Source organism: Aedes albopictus, chromosome 2 (assembly GCF_035046485.1).
Source record: "Aedes albopictus strain Foshan chromosome 2, AalbF5, whole genome shotgun sequence".
In the NCBI taxonomy this organism is placed as follows: Eukaryota; Metazoa; Arthropoda; class Insecta; order Diptera; family Culicidae; genus Aedes; species Aedes albopictus.
Window position 1 is genome coordinate 294,404,977 of NC_085137.1, and position 17,988 is coordinate 294,422,964.

Sequence of the window (17,988 nt, forward strand, 5' to 3'; positions counted from 1 at the left end):
AAACAAGATGTCAAAATAGTCATCGGAGATGCAAATGCGCAGATCGGCAGAGAAAGTTTCTTTCGGCCTGTCATTGGAACGGAAAGCCTTCATTCTGTTACCAACGATAATGGTCTGCGCCTTGTGACATTCGCTGCTGCTAGAGGGATGGCAATCAGCAGTACCTACTTCGCACGTAAGAATATCCGAAAACACACCTGGCGACACCCGAGTGGTGACACTTGCTCCCAGATAGACCACGTGCTGGTCGACGGGCGACATTTCTCGGACGTCATAGATGTGAGGTCCTACAGAGGCCCGAACATCGACTCGGATCATTATCTTGTAGCCGCTAAAATTCGGGCGCGATTATCCAGCGTCACGAGTTCAAGAAACAACAGGACGATGCGTTTCAATATCCAGCGCTTGTCAGCCGAAGGGGTTGCAGCACAGTACCATCAGAAGCTAGACGAGAGGATAGGAGAGACCAACGGATCTGGAAATGTCAACAGCTTATGGGGAAGTTTCCACGAAGCAGTGACAACAACAGCGCAAGAGGTGATTGGTACCGCTCAGCGACGCCAACGTAATGGTTGGTTTGACGAGGACTGCCAACGAGCGACGAACGAAAAGAATGCCGCCAGAAGTCGAATGCTAGTGGCCGGTACCCGGCAGAACAGAGAGCGGTACAGGGTTGCAAGAGCAGAAGAGAAACAAATCCACCGCAGGAAAAAACGGCAACACGAAGAGAGTGTTATTGCTGAAGCGCAGGAAAGTATGGACAGGAACGATATGCGGAGATCTTATGCAACTGTCAATGGCGCGCGGCACAAGACTGCGCCAGTGCCCGCCATGTGCAATGACCGGGAAGGAAATTTGCTGACAGACAAAACAATGGTGGCAGCCAGGTGGAAGGAGCACTTCGAAGATTTGTTGAATGGTAGCAGCGAAGGAGCACCCAGAAACAGGATTAACATAATGGATGACAGTCAAGCAGTGGAACCACCAACACTGGATGAGGTTAAAAAGGCCCTTAAGGAGCTGAAAAACAGCAAGGCTGCTGGGAAGGACGAGATCCCGGTCGAACTTCTTAAGCACGGAAGCGAACAGCTACATCAATCAATCCATCAGATTATTATAAAGATTTGGGAGGATGAAGAATTGCCCACCAGTTGGTTGGATGAATGATGAAACTAAACACTACGGGAATTTTGGCGCACAATTTCTTCGAAGAAACGAAAATTTTCTTGCTGGTGAGCAATGGAAGAAAATTTCTTCTCTTCGAAGAAATTGTGCAACGGAATTCGCCCACAGAGGTGTAATTATTTTTGATGTACTACAAACCCATCAAGTATTACGACATTCGGAGTTCTACTATTTCGATTTTCTGTATAATGGCTGTATACATTGGTTTATTTATATTTTTAATTGTTTTAAAAAGATGAAAGGTTTGTGATGTTAGCTGTCGACTATAATTTTCCCTTTTTTTTGTCTCAAATTTTCGTTATTTTTTATATTTACAAAAAAAATTGCCTGCGTCTTTGTCCGCTGTGTGTAGGTAGTGGCCTGGGACACGGTTATATGAAAAAAAAAAAATGAAATATCTCTCACTCCTTACACTTTTCGGATCCTATTTGGACTCCAATTTCAAAATTTTCGTGCGGTTTGCTATGGGGAAAGATACCTTTTCAAAGCAAAATCTCCTGGGGTCACCCCTTCATTCTTAGAAATTAGTCAATAAAAAACGAATTAGTTTCTTAAAATATTTCCAACATAAATCGTTCATTGATTATTTTTTAGCGGTTATGGGGCAACCTGTGGTGAATCGCGACAACTTTGAAAAAGTTATTTTCCCCATAGTAAATCGTATGAAAATTTAGGACACCAAGTGCTAAAATATAGTGTCTCCGATCGAGCATTTTTCCCCAACAAATATTGAACGGTTCGTCAAGACACGTGTCTGCTTAGGCTCCCCGACTAGAAAATTATATCAAGTTTGTATCATATTGTGTTATGATGTTATAATATTTTTCTATAACTAATTATGTTATAAACTAGATGCAGGATGATGTTAAAATAACTAAAATTGTAACATGAAGTACACTAGTCTAATCAAGATTATAACCGATTTTGTTATAATCATATCAAAATTATAACAAATTGTGATATGAATTTTAGCCTAAGGATAACTAGTTTCTATCAATATTTGATACAATTTTGTAGCATAACATTTCAAATGTCGAAGACTTAAAACTAAATTATAATACAACGAGTTAAAAAACATCATTTGTAACATAATGTGATATAATTGAGTTATGGTATTTTGAAAACACTAAGGATGTTGAACAAGAATATTTCACAATGAGTTATGAATATCATAGTTTGTTAGAATTATGTTTTATTTTTGTTACAATTTTCTAGTCGGGTCCCAAGTCATTATTTAATAGTTTTTGTTTCTTTAAGTTTTCCATTTACGACATAATTTGAATGGTTCGTCTTCTTCAGTTGACATGTGTTATATTTTTTTTTTTTTAAATAAAGCTGTTAATCTGGGGGTGGTGCTTAACCGTTCAGGCCGCGCGCCGTTGTAAAAAGTACAACACCACCAAGAAACCTCGCTTAAACAGGACCGTCCTGATAGGTTAAAAGTTCTCTTGAGTACGATGACCATATACATTCCAAGAGTGCTCAAACATACTTCTCTCTTAAACGATTCAGTCTCTCCACAAGACATCTGGATATATGCACTTAGAAACCCATCTAGAAAATTATAACAAAAACATTACATAATTATAACAAACCATGATATTTATAGACTCATTGAGATATAATCATGTCCAACATACTTGTTGTCTTTAAAATATTACATTGTATTACAATCTAGTTTCGAGTAATCGAAATATAGAAGATAATGTTACAAAATTGTATCAAATTTTGATAGAAATTAGTAACGTTGTGGCTAAAATTAATACCACATTTTTTTATAATTTTGATCTGATTATAACAATATAGGTTATCATCTTGATTAGATCAGTTGACTTTTTGTTACAGTTTTAGTTACTTATGGTAGCTTTATTAATTCAAATACATTAAATCAATCTCTTATGGCGAAACTGGATCCATTTCCACACTTTTTGGTTTTTGATTTTTTATTAAATAACGAAGCAATATTTTCAAAAGCGATTTTTGTACACATGTAGAGTATATATCAAGGTATCTCCTGATTTTTTTTTTTCGTGGTGGAAAATGTTTTTCGTTTTTGCAGAAACCATTTTTGAATAAAGTTTCACAAAATAATGGTTTCTGCAAAAATAGAAAACTTTTTCCACCACAAAAAAAATTCAGAAAATATCTTGATCTATGCTCTACATGTGCACGAAAACCGATTTTGAAAATATTGCTTCATTATTTAATAAAAAAAAAATCAAAAACCAAAAAAAATAGGAAATGCTTCCAGTTTCGCCTTAATAGGCTACGTGTTGCATTAAATGCGTGCACAGAAATAAATTTTGTTGTGGAAACTACCGATTCCATAGTAAAATTACTAACCGTACCTATGATTCTCAACCGACAACAAAATCTGTTAAGGTAACTGAAATATGCTTGAAATTACAATGCATTGTAGTAAATTCAACTAAAAGCATAGTCGTCTCAAGAACAAAACATTGTTAATTTTTCCAGGATACGCATTTTACAACACAGTATGGTTAAAAATACAATGCTCATTTGTTAAATTAAGATTATTTTTGGTTATGTCACCTGCACTGCTAGTTAAGTTGACAGTGTTTTAGTGGAATTAACTGGAAATTGTTGTCGGTTGAGAATCATAGGTACGGTTATTAATTTTACTATAAAAACGGTAGTTTCCACAACAAAATTTATTTCATTGTGTGTACGATATTTTCGAAAGTCACGCAAAATGTGAATTTTTAAAGATTTGATTTTTTGTTTTTTTTTTTTTTGTCAAAAAAGAAATAACTTTAGGACCCGATAAGTTTTTATCCACTTGAACAATTTCAAACCTTTTAGCGTGATTTTGCTGATATTTTTGTAGACTAAGCATGCTGTTAATAAACTGTACCTTTAAAAAATGGTTTCAACGTGGATAAATATCAAAATCCGTGTACAAACATGTATTTTACAAAAAAATAAAATGGTAAATTTGGCAAAATTTCGATTGTTTCCATTTTCAGTTTTGGGCCTAAAGTGAAAAAATATTTTCAAATAATCGTAAGGAAGCCCTAAAATTCAATTTTTGGAGTGTTCTGAACTTGGTTCTGAACAACAAATATTTCATGTTCTAAATGCGCGTATTTTTTTTTTTAATCATCCACTGTGCTTTATATCTACAAATATGATGCTTAGTATCTGGTTTCGAGTAAAAACTTGCAAAAAGTCATCCTCAAATCCAATTTTACATCATAAAAATGAATACTTTGATGAATAGGGTAACCAATATAATTTGGACCCCCATATATTTTGGACCCCCTGGATCATATTATCACAACTTACACAAATTTAATGAAGAAATGACGCAAATTTTTAGAATCATTCGCTAAATTAGATTGCTCTGTACGGGCAGTAATCATTTCCTCACTGGAAATATCATTATTTCCCAGGTAACCACTAAGCATTTGAATAAGCCGTGTATCAGCCCGTATTATGCATTTGAACTGCTTGCTGCTCTACATAAGCAGTTTGAATGCATAACTGCCTTGAGTTAGCATATCCCGGGTAGATGCTAATGGCAAACAAAGGACAAAATAATAACTGGTTTTGCCATCATATCTCGTTTTGCCATTCTTCTGTTATTATGAAAAACTTAAAATGGCAAATCAATAGCAAAATATACAATCATAGCAAATCTTGCCATTGCCATCATGAATAATGCTAAATAACACACCAATAACAAAAATTACTATCATGGTAAAACTTGCAATTTAGCACCTTTTATAATGAATTGTATAAAATATCAAAACAATAACATAAGTTACATTCCTAGCTAATTTTGCCATTATTTTGATATTGTGAGAAATTATTTATAAACATTAGGCACCATAACATATTTTACTCTTAATATACCATTAACTATTATATTGTATATTTCAAGCACAGACAAACAGACGTAACACTCTGATAATAATTCCCATCGTTCACCGATTTAACGATCTTCTTCAAAATTTGATAGTTGGCCAACTGCCCAACCGTGGCGCTCGCATAGTTTTTGTTCGAGTTTGACGTTTGCTCACCACCGCCACCTAGTTGGTGGTTGGCCAAACATAGTCCTTTTAGCATTGGGCGAATATGTTTCCGTGACTATGATTTGAATCGTAAATTGTTCGAAGTGTTACGTCTGTTTGTCTGTGTTTCAAGCATAACTTTTCAATTCGACGTATCTCGCAAAAGTAAACAAATCCGCTGTGTGTTTGATTCGCAATGGATGCTATTTGATGCACATCAATGGACTACCCGCTTTGCGCGCAGCCACAGTTGATCAGCAGGAGTAAATCAATTTAATTTTGTATGGCGAAATGCATCTAAACTTGAATTACTTGAAATACAAAGCTTTTCCCGAAAAAATATTTGGTAGGCTTAATAGTGGTCACCATTGTGCACAACTACTACCAAATATTTTTTCGAATAATGTGTTCCACCTTGAATAATATGCCTTTAGATGGTATTCGCCATACAATATTTTTGCGATTTACTTTTAGCGATTTTTCGCGCATAGAAGCTAGCGCCACATTGGTCGATGCGGAGAGTAGGAAAACAGCCGATGTAGGTAATTCATTTATGTTAATTTAGAACTCAAACAATTAAAGAGTATACACAAAATAATACTGTTTTTACATTGATTGATGAACTTAAATTTTATTGAAGAAAAATAAATAAATAGCTCATTTTACCTTCCTTCTGCTACTTTGAAATAATAACTGAATCTACCATTATTTTAAAATTGAATTTGAACAACTAAACCTACCATTATTTTGATCGCCACATAAACAGCTAAATTTGTTCTTATTCTGTTATCAATAACTCAAGAATGTCATATTTTGTTATTTACCGATAACAATTAATTTGGGTCTTATTTTGTTATCAATATCTCAATAATATCTTATTTTGTTCTTCAATTTAATTCGCATGCTTTACCATTACTTTGTTATTATAATGGCAAAATAAGTTATTTTTAAATTTTTCTGCTACCAAAATTTTGTTATTATTTTTGTTATTTTAACTCTTATTTCAAACAAACAAATAACACATTTTGCCATTCAAACATTTTGTTTTAATGGTAAAATTTGCCATTCTTTTGCCATTAAGCTCTACCCGGGAAGCTGTGCTGCTCAAAAGCTTTTGGCTGTTAATTAGCATTTCAACTGCTTGAAGTGTTTTCACTTGGGAGAAATCAAAATGCTTTTCAACTGCTCTTTAAATGCTAGGAGCAAAAAGGTTGGGAGATATGTTACGCATTTGGCAACACATATTGTCTCTCTCTTACAGAGCCTATAACATAGAGCATATATGCTTTTGTTTACAAATTTGTGCATCTTATTTGTTTCTTCATTTTCCTCTACTCATCCAAAAGCACCAAAGAAAACATTACTGCAGCTGGATTGGTTTGGGAATTTGTCCATAAAAAATCACTAATTATTTATCATTTCGTCGGAAAATGTGTGCCGAATAGGTGGATGCTTTGATGGATCATAGAATTGTTTGAAAGAGGGAAGAAAGAATCATATTCCACAGATATTAAAAAGAAGGGATCGTAATCCTTTACCACAATGAAACATCTCAATGAAACAAGTTCTTGATGTTGAATCTGAAGCTGTTTTCGAACCATTCTTTATATTGGCGATTAAATCAACGCACGCCACCGGAACAGCTTTAGCATCGTGGATCAGGAACAACAAAATCAGAAGCAGATATGATTCCGGATCGTAAGTTCAAACCTACATCACTACAAAAATCAGCGAAAAAGGACCACCTAGCACCGGCTGGAATATGAAAGGACGATGAAGCGGGAAGCAGGCTGAGAAAACGAGAAGCAGACGTCAATCTATTTTTGTTTTTTTTTTTTGCTCGACGAGGCGTTACGCTTCTTTGACATTTCGTCACGACGTTCCTGAAGGGATAGCACTAAGACAGCCCGTTATTTTGCCAAAACCTGCTGTAAGGTAGCACTATAGGCGCATACCCGACCAGAAGCACGTAACAAGATTATAACAAAATTATAACAACCATTGTTAGAAATTACAGAATTTGATATAATTTTGTTTTAAGGATTCTTATAGGTGAATAACCATAACAAAATTGTAACAAAATTTGTTATAATTTTAGAAACAAAATTATAACAAAACTAGTATTATTTATTCAAACAGATGTATAACAACATTTGTTATATTATGAATATGAAAATAATTGCCTATAACATAATTTCGTGACACATTTATTGTAATATTTGATATATTTTTTGCAACAAAAAAATATCAAAATTTGTTAGTTTTTTTTTGTATTGACGCGAAATAGTTTGATCATTTTTGTAGCATTTATTCATGGCGCAACGCTAAAATTGTAAGGTTTTAACACTCCGCTTTTTTTTTTGCATAAAGTCCTAAAATTTACAAGGTATGGTTGTACTCCCCCTCTCCTTTGAGCGTTGCGTAATTTGCATACGACGTCATATTTGTTATGAAAAATGTTACAGAACTTGTTATCATCTAGTTATAATCTGCCACCAGTGCTTTGAAGCTATCGTTATGGGATATCATAATAAAAATTATTATCAAAACAAACCGTAAGCTGGATATATATAGCTGAAAATCAAATAATTCACAACTATCTGTCTTCTATTTTTTTTTTTTGATTATTTTTTTCACTCCAATCCAAATCTGGAATAGTTGCCTTTTTAATAATAATCTGCCTAAAAGTAATCATTTTGGAGATAAATATTTGGAATTTAATTTCATGAGACTCTGAATATGCAAGAAAATGCTCCCTCATAATTAATTCGTAATGCTCTATCAACAACACTGTGGTAATTCTAACACATTTGAATATCCCAAAAACTTTCTCTTTGACACTCACATGATGGGATGAACAGTTTGAAAGTTATCGGAAGACTGTGAACTTGATTTTGTAGAAATAGTTTCTTATGTTATTTGAAATGATGGTAATTCGTTGTTTTTTTAGCTGAACTTCTAGTAAAGGTCTCATTAGACATGACAAATATTTGGCCAAACAAGCCCAACAAATGGCCCACACAACGTGAATCACAGCAACCACGGATAAATTTCGGACTTGGCAAATATTTGGCATAACGACAAACAGTCTAATGGCACCTTAAGAACAAAGAAATATAACTCATGACGAAGAGAACAAATCTGTCGATAATACCCAAAGTCATATTATGTAACATAACGGATTTTGCATGTGCGGCAGTTTGTGACCAGATGAAAAAAAATCTGTTACATGGAACTATGTTTTGTTTGCCTTCCAATACTTTTGAGTTGCATTTTACACAAATGACGTATCTTTACACGCGAAAACAAGAGATCGATTACAGAAAATACCAAAACAGTATTGTTGCTCTAATTTCGTCGAAAAAGTACATATACGAAGTAGTGAATGTTATTGAACGCGGAGAAAGCAAAAATGGAACTTTATAATTAACATTAAAAGGTGCAAACTATGTTACTAGGGGGATTCACTTAACAGCATAAACCACTGATTAATTTTCATCCTCATTAAACGTTGCTATCACCAAGGCAATCTTGGATTATTTTATTCACAATTTCATGAAACATTTCAATAATCACAAAACCATGGCTCACGCACTCTTACGCAGTGATTCAATCTGTTAAGTGAATCCCCTAACTAATTCTGCTAAATTAATCATGGAATTTGTTTATTCTACCAATTTTTCTTCGACCTTAGGGAACATCCATCAGGTACGTCATGCTAAAATTGGAAATTGTCAACCCTCCCTGCCTCCTCCAAACGTGACGATATACTTAATAGATGATTCCATTTCATTGCTTAAAATAAAATAAAATTTAGAAAAAAATAACTAAATTATATCTACACTTGTTATCATAACTGCATATGATATAATTGTGATCGATTGAAACAAAATCACTAACGACAAATCAAGTCTATTATGTGTCAAAGAGCTCAATGTGACGTCATACTACCCCGCTCGTGTACGTCTGACAAACAAGGATTTGAATGAGGGAACTGGCAATACGTAGAACCAGTAAAGCTTCTATCACCGCTCACTTCAAGTGCTGTGATGGCCTCATTGGTAGAGGCGCCAGAAATCTACCAATGGTAGGTGTCTTGGTTCGAATCTCGTTCGAAACCGAAAATTTTATAATGAAGTGGAAACTTTTTTAAGGTTGCTTACTTTTTATAAAAATAGAATAACACACTTAAAAATATTTCTCCAAAAAATGAGTATAAAAAATAGTTTTTACCCTAAAAATGTCAACGATATTATAACACAATTTGTTATAAATTTGTTAAAATCTATCTTATTTCATGGAACAAGATTTGTAACATTTTTGATATGATCATAACACAAGTTATTACATTTTTGTTCTTTTCAGTGGGAATTTTGTTAGGATTTTTGTTATTTTAACTACTAACGGTACATGTTTTATAACAACTTTTGTTATGAAAATTTATTGTAACAAAATAACACAACTTGTTATAATTTTGTAATGTCCATCTAGTCGGGTATACGGCTAATTAGCATTAAACGCCTTGTCGTAAAGGCTACTATAATGCTGAAGGAATGCTATTTTAAATGCTTACTGGTTACTTGGGTACAATCGTCTTGAAATTAAATTTTATCAATCAAGCCATCCGTGCGAGTGTCGCAGGAAACTTGCAGATGTAAACAAAAACGTTCATCATTCTAACGCATTAAATTCGCAAAGTTCGTCTAATCAGCCTTTGTCAATCAAGTAATTAGGATGAGATCCAGCTTATTCATGTGGCAGATTCTTCGAAAATAGTTTTAAACGGATTTAAACACCGGGTGTCCAAAATATATATTTAAGAGGGTTCAAAATGGATTGGGGTGTCCAAGACAGTGAAAACTGATGCTTCATAAATCAGTTATTTTCATCAAATTTTCAGCCCGAAAAGACCTTGTGGATATTTTTTATGGACTGCGGAGGCTTTTACGATCATATTAACATCATCATTATGTGTAATATCATCTGAATCTGTTTGATTTTGACTTAAATTCAAACTAATGTCCTCTAGGGGTCCAAAATTCGACCGTTACCCTAGTTCGTTCAGGACAAAGATAGGCAGTACAAATATCAACAAAAGCACGCTAAAAGATTTGAAATTGGTCAAGCGATTAAAAACTTATCGGGTCCTAGAGCTATTTCTTTTCCTGGCAAAAAAATAAGGGAAATGTTCAAAAACTCATATTTTGCGCTCCTTTGAAAAAAAAAGTTCAACAAGTTTATTCGAAATTTAATTTGTGACATACGAAAAATTTAGAAATCGGTTGAAAGTTGAAAAGGTTATGGCACTGAGTTATGTCTCAACTCATTCCGTCGAATCAACTCCCGATGGAAGCTAAGGCATGTAAAGGCTAATCACCCTGAACAAGGTAAATAAGGGTAACGGTAGGCTGGGTAACGCTTAAGTAACCTTGCGGTCTTGATGTGTCTAGTACCAGTGAACGCTTAGAGACTTCCTTTATCCCCTTGACGATAAAAAAAAACAGCCAATGCTGTCATTTCCCAAACTTGAAAAAAAAAATCTACTTTTTATCCAACGTCAAACTTTTGTTTCACATAGCATTAGATATACGTGTCAATCGAAATCACAAGCTTCAACCAATCCTCTGCTGATGCTACATAGATCCGTGGATAGATTATGAAAAAGTAATTTGATTAAAATGCTGGTCTCTATTGGAACCCAACCAGTAGTGATGGTGCCGGAGGCAAAGCACTTACAGAATGTCCAATGGCAACGAAACGGAGCAATCCCTCAATTGATCACCGCGTCGTTTTGTGGGCATCGGTGTGAGCAGCAGAAACGATCTCCTAGTATTTCCGTTTCCGCTGATTCCATCTGCACTGGGAATGCATCGGGTGCCGTTGGGTGGCGTGCACCAACAACAACAAGAAGCTGCTCCGGAGGTGGCGGGATGCAATTTGATGATTGATTTTTTCTTCTTATTCTTCTTACTATATTAGTACCCCATTCATTTATAACGACTGGCAATCGAACACTCACTGAGAGCTTTTCAAAAAGCCGCCTTTCTCTATCTCACTTGCTTTCAAGCTTTCGGACGAAACTTTTGCTGGCACTTTTTCATTTAGATGCTATTTGATTTTTATCTCACATTGCTTCCGGCTTTGGCCTATCGCTTCACCCCGCAGGTTGCACACGTTCACTGCTATAATGGAAAGCCACTTTATCTGATATGTATAGGTATTGAAATCGATTTCCTCCGATTCACCGAGACTTCTAATTCATTTCGATTTTAAAGCTACTGGTTACGGCAACACCACCTGCACTCTACTGGAACTTACACTATTCTTCTTGTTGTATATACGTACAAACGAGGCATTCGATTTGATATGTATCCGTTTCCGTCGAAGGTTCCATGTTAACCTAAAAATAAACCACAGGGAGAAGAAAATGGGAAAACATTAGCCATCATTGATTTCTGGAAAATGTTATCAAACGGGTACTATTTCATGAGCGATAGTAGGAAAATAGATAAAGACGAAAGGGAAGAATTTGGTTACCAAAACCATGCCAGAATTTTTAGATCTCCTGAAATTGTGGGAAACTCGAAGAGAATTTCTCGCAGAATGTTCAGATGTCGAGATGTACTACTGCCCTTATTTCCCCTTAGTCCTGAAGCCAACTATGGTGACCCGCACCATTACTGCACTAATGGGAAAAACGGAAATGCAACCTGACTAAAGGAAGAAAGAAAGCGACAATCCACTCTCGTTGCAACATCAGTCAGGTGAAGAGGATTGTGGCCTTCGGGGTAATCCAATGTCGGTTTTATTTAGCACAGTCACTCTGGGGCGCCGTATCGGGAGAATATGTAACGGCTCTAAAATCTCAGCCTGGAGAAAGAAAATAAAATCACAGTTATTTAGTGTGTTTTCTGCAACTTAATTGTAACTATTCCTTCTCGCGATTATTTGATTCTCCCCGGGTAGAGGTCAAGTACTCACGATCAAAATGTGATATTGGTTTGATTGAGATAAGAAATAAAAGTACTGAAAATAATAACAAAATTTTTTTCTTGAACTATCTAACCAATAGCAAAATTGATATTTGAAGATCAATCAAAATGCTCACTGCTATTGGTTAGATCTTACCAAGAGCTAAATGTGCTATGATGACGATGTTCCAGGAGTTAATATGAGATATTCTTTTCAGTACTTTTACCTCTTATCTCAAATAAATAAGTATCACTTTTTGATCTCCGTATCAAAATATACTATTATTGAGTTTTTTCCCCTGCTCGAGACCTTAAGTTGACATAATTTAAATTTGAAAAATTTTGGTACTCCTCATCCTACACTATTTCATCCCTGATCGGTGCAACTAATAGTGACGGTAATGTTGGAAAAACTCGCTATGTATCAAACTATACATACGACTGTATATTTTGCTACATCCAGAAAAAATCCAAAAAGTAGTAGTATTAACGATGGCGATAAATACCTGGCACTACAATTAACTCGATCGCTTTGCATTCGTCTACCTTCCGCTAATTGCAAGGATACGAGGCAAAGACCGCTATTTGCATTAACATAATTGTATGAATGTGGAAACTGGTTTATGCCCCCTTCCTTCCCGTGCCGTTGTACCGAAAGGAGAGCAACACTTTCCTATTTACTTGAATAGGAAACATTGTACTTTGTGCAAAGCATAAGCGATAAGAGTGCACACTTTGGGAATGGACCTGGCGCCCAACTGGCTTGGCAGCTCTTGCCCACCATAACAATAGGTACTGGGATTTGATGCTGCTGTAACATTTGGGTTAAGCAAGAAAAAGGTGTGGCCGCACAAGTGACATAAAAAAATAGGCTGTCCGGACAATCGGAACCAGTCTCGTGGCCAGCGGTGGGAACATTCGCTGCCAGGATGCTTAACTCTCTAGGTACATAGATAAACATTTTTCGAAATACAAACGTATGGAAAACTTCTTCATATTAGTTTTATCTGAAATTTGTCAAATGATGTACCGGCACAGCATTGATATTCGAGTCAACAGAAAGCAGTAGACTCAACTCTAAAGGGTTTGATTGCAGTTCAGAGGAAATTATTCAGCTTATCCTTTGCATAGAAAATTCTTTGGGCTCTTTAAGGAAGAGAGGCGCGTTGCTTGCTTTTCAGGTGGCCTTACCACTCCCTTTGTCCTCAAAAGGCGAATAGAATTCCAGCTTCACAGCAAATATTTAGAACTACTTCCGGGTGCATCTAAAACCCCAGTCGCCCCAGTTTTTCGCTCAGAAAACCAACAAACTAGTCAACAGGAACGTCGACAGAATCCAGTCAACCCTTCCGGAAAATTGACTCCTTCTGGGATAGTGGATATCATCTTCGAAACGATTAATGTCTCCCTGCTATAAGAAGAAGTTTGATAAACATGGCACTTCCTTTTGAGAGACCTTTTCTGAAGCAACTGGCTTCAAAAATGGCCTATTCTTGAATCTTTCACATCTTTCGATGGCTAACTTGTCCACTTAGGTCGCAGATATGATTGAAATCCTACAGTGGAATTATAGAAACCTAATCAGAAATACAGATGCGTTCAAATTTTTAGTCCACATCACACGCTGTGACATATTTGCTCTTAGTGAAACATGGCTAACTTCCAATAAAGATGTCTTTTTCCACGATTTTAATATTATTCGTTGTGATCGAGGAGATGGATATGGAGGGGTGATCTTGGGGATCAAAAAGCTCCATCCCTTTTATAGAATTGATTTCCCCCCGATAAACGACACTGAAATAGTTGCATGTCATGTTTCTATACAGCGTAAAAGTTTCAGTGTAGCCAGTGTGTATATACCGCCCTCTAGCGCTGGAGTATTACGAAGAGCTCTTGCCGTAATATGCTGTGCTGTGCCTACACCTTGGTTGATCCTAGGGGGACGTTCCTCCACCACAGGAAGAATACCAATTCTTGTCCGGGGTAATCGTCGAAAGTGCTCTACAAGCGCAGCGCAAACCGGTTCCGGGAACATCGATACGGCGAAGACCCCCCACACTGTGGTGGGATGAAGAATGTACCGGAGCATATCGCAAAAGATCCGCCGCGTTTAAGATCTACCGGAAGCGCCGTGCACGGGAGAACTACGAGCGGTATTCCTCTCTTCACAATAAATTCACGAACCTCGTGAAGGCGAAGAAACGCGGTTATTGGAGGAATATCATCAACGGTTTATCGCGGGAGACGTCAATGTGGACTCTCTGGACGCTCGGAAGGAGAATGCGCAACGTGGTGTCGGTAAATGAGGATCGAGAAAGCTCGCCTCGATGGGTGTTCGATTTCGCAAAGAAAGTCTGTGCGGATTCGGTCCAAGTACAAGCGAATATTCGTCGTTATTCATCCGAAAGGAATGTGATGGATTCATCCTTTTCGATGCTAGAATTCTCAGTCGCGCATCTGTCATGTAACAACTCTGCCCCAGGAATGGATAGAATAAAGTTCAACTTGCTCAAAAGCCTCCCACACGCCGCGAAGAGGCGCTTGTTGAATTTGTTCAATCTATTCTTGGAGAGCAACACTGTTCCGGATGACTGGAGACGAGTGAGGGTTATTGCCATTCAAAAACCCGGGAAGCCCGCGTCGGATCACAACTCGTACCTTCCTATTGCGATGCTGTCGTGCTTACGGAGGCTGTTAGAGAAGATGGTTCTCCATCGGTTCGACACATGGGTTGAATCGAACGGCCTTCTTTCAGATACTCAATTCGATTTCCGCAAAGGCAAGGGAACGAGCGATTGTCTGGCGCTGCTTTCTACAGAGATTTAACTGGCCTACGCTCAAAAAGAGCAAATGGGTTCAGTATTGTTGATGCAGTTTGCGTTAATGTCCGTTCAGACAATCTCCACAAGTGTAGAATTAGCATAAGTTAAAATACACAGAAATAAAAATTAAAAAAAAAAACTCCACGAGTGTGGGCTTTCTTTGATTTTAAACAACTACTTGTACAATTTGTTGTCTGAGAAGTACATGTTTCTCTCGCATGGAACCTCGGCAACTTCACGAATTTGTTACATGGGTCTCCCCCAGGGCTCATGCTTAAGCCTCCTTCTTTAAACTTTTACGTTAGAGACATCGACGAATGTCTCGTGGCAAATTGCTCGCTACGACAGCTTGCGGACGATGCCGTGGTTTCTATCACCGAACCAGAGACGGAAGATCTGCAAGGACCATTGCAAGATACTTTGGACAATTTGTCTGCTTGGGCTGTAAAGCTGGGTATCAAATTCTCTCCGGAGAAAACTGAGTTAGTTTTCTTTTCTAGGAAGTGTGATCCAGCAGGTCTAGAGCTTCAATTTTTTGGGTAAGGAACTCACTCAAGGTCTTTCACATTTGTATTTTGGGGTCTGGTTCGACCCTAAAGGCACCTAGGGAAAGCATATTAATTATCTGTATCAGAAGTGCCAACAACGAATCAACTTCATGCGTACACTCACCGGAACATGGTGGGGTGCCCACCCCGAAAATCTGATAAAGCTCTATCGTACAACGTTACTGTCGGTTCTCGAATACGGTAGCTTTTACTTTCAGTCCGCCGCGAAATCACACATCCTGAAGCTAGAGCGTATCCAGTATCGTTGTCTTCGGATCGCGTTAGGCTGCATGAACTCGACGCATACAATGTGTTATACCGGTTGTCATCATTGGCTTAGATATGACCGACTCGTTCGGTAGGTTGGTTCAGACTGTTTTATTGTATTTCAAACTATCTTATTCTAATGTATGTACGCGCAAAGGTCCGAGTAACTGCGCATATATATAAATGCTGAGATCGCATGGTTCCCACGGGAAGGTAGGAACGATGCACACGTATTGCATTTCGGGTTACATGCGCGGTGTAACCGAATCCATCACAAATGAGTTTGGAGGTACTAGCAGCAGTACTCCCTTTATCAGATCGTTTCGTGGAATTGTCGTTAAGGTTCCTCATCCGCTGTGAAGTGCTGAATCCATTGGTAATTGAAAACTTTGAAAAGCTGATCGAACGAATTCATCAAAGTTTATGACAATCTACTACTCATACATGACTCTGAAGGTTAACCTTTCTTCGAATGTTCTCAACCGTGATTGTTTCCAAGACTTCTCCAATTCCACTATATTTTTTGATCTGTCCATGTTGCAAAAAAACCGTGGAATCCCAGATCCGCTCCAATCGGAGCATATTCCAAAAATTTTTGCAAGTTAGTTTGGTCAAGTCAGTTTCGATAGAATGTGTCGATAATGTGTCGACTTATGTCCAATCACTACTCCCTGGGCTCGCATTTCTATTGAATAGAGCTCACAGATAGCAATCGTTGTAGCTGTGGTGCAGGCTATCAAGATATCAACCATGTTGTGTGGGAATGCCCCGAATATGGTATTGTCAGATCCGATTTATGTGCCTTCCTCAGGGCCCGAGGGAAACTAGAAAAGGAAGACATTAGAGACGTGTTGGGCAAACTCGATCATGAGTACATGAAGCTTGTGTATGACTTTTTGAAACAAGCTGAAGTCTTTGTTTGATACCCCCGTCTTGTTGTTCCACTTGTCCACCTCGTGTCCCTTCGGAAATTTGTTGTTTGTATCGTTACAGGTTGTCGTTTCTCCACTCTACGTTTGACCAGCAGCAATACGCCACACCACGCTGCGAATTGTCAACGAAAAGCCCCCAGCATCCTATCCCTTCCTCGAATATTATTGTCTCCATTAACCTTGACCCAACCGCGAGTTTTATGGTTCCCCAAATCTAACATAGTCAATAAGATCGAAGTCTGAAATTGTAAAAAAAAAGTTTCAAATGAGTTCGGCTCCGTTATGCCTATTGGCGCATGAGCCTAAAATAAACGTTTAAGCAAAAAAAAATATTTAGAACTGATACCGATTGCGATGTGCGCAATTTGACCGTTTTACAAGTAATAACTTATCAACTGGCACACGAAAAGACTAGCCGACATGGGGCTTCCACCAGCCCCGAATCTTGCCGACGCCTCCCTTCCATCCACGAGCTCGGATTCAACCCGGTACACCGATGCCACGACAGCGACGCTACCAGCATGTTATAGCCACTTATTCGATAGAAGGGGCGAGATCGACCGCAGAGCACCGGTATGACCTACGCAACCTCCAACCCCTTGGACCACCTCTTGAACAATAGATGTTTTACTCGGATTTAATGAAAGGCCATTTTGGTGACACCACCCCTCAACTACCTGATGGGTGCTTTGCATCAGGTCGAAAAGGATGCTGATGCACATACCGACTAACAATGTTAGATAGCCGTCGGCAAAACCATAAGTAGGAAATCCGCTATTATTGAGTTGCCTCAATAGCGCATCTGCTGCGAGATTCCACAAAAGTGGTGATAAGACTCCCCCTTGGGGACATCCACAAACACTCAATTTCCTAATCGCTGTTTGACGCAATATTGAGAAGAGATGTCGGTTTCTGAGTATTTGGTAAATCCAATTGGAAATCATATACCATGACTCCGTGCGGTTTCCAATCTAGCATCGAAAGGTACGTTGTCAAAAGCACCCTCGATATCTAAGAAAACACCCAAACAAGATTGCTTTCGAGCGAATGCTTTCTCGATATCGTAAACAACCTTGTGTAAAAGAGTCACAGTGGACTTACCAGATTGGTAGGCATGTTGGTTCACATGAAGAGGCACGTTGGCCAGATGAACATCACGGATGTGATGATCCACAATGCGTTCTAAGCATTTCAGAAGAAAAGATGTCAAACTGATAGGTCTGAAACTC

The 17,988-nt window shown here is 37.7% G+C and overlaps 1 protein-coding gene across 1 annotated transcript in view; it reads right to left on the minus strand.

The window, feature by feature from the left end:
• LOC109423748 (heparan sulfate glucosamine 3-O-sulfotransferase 5) overlaps window positions 1–17,988 on the minus strand; it is a 186,048-nt gene that overhangs the window by 72,128 nt on the left and 95,932 nt on the right. The window contains exon 2 of the mRNA XM_062852105.1: window positions 10,956–11,619. Within this exon, the coding sequence (XP_062708089.1) occupies window positions 10,956–11,020 (65 nt within the window). The 5' untranslated portion in view covers window positions 11,021–11,619. The remainder of the gene's footprint in view (window positions 1–10,955; window positions 11,620–17,988) is intronic.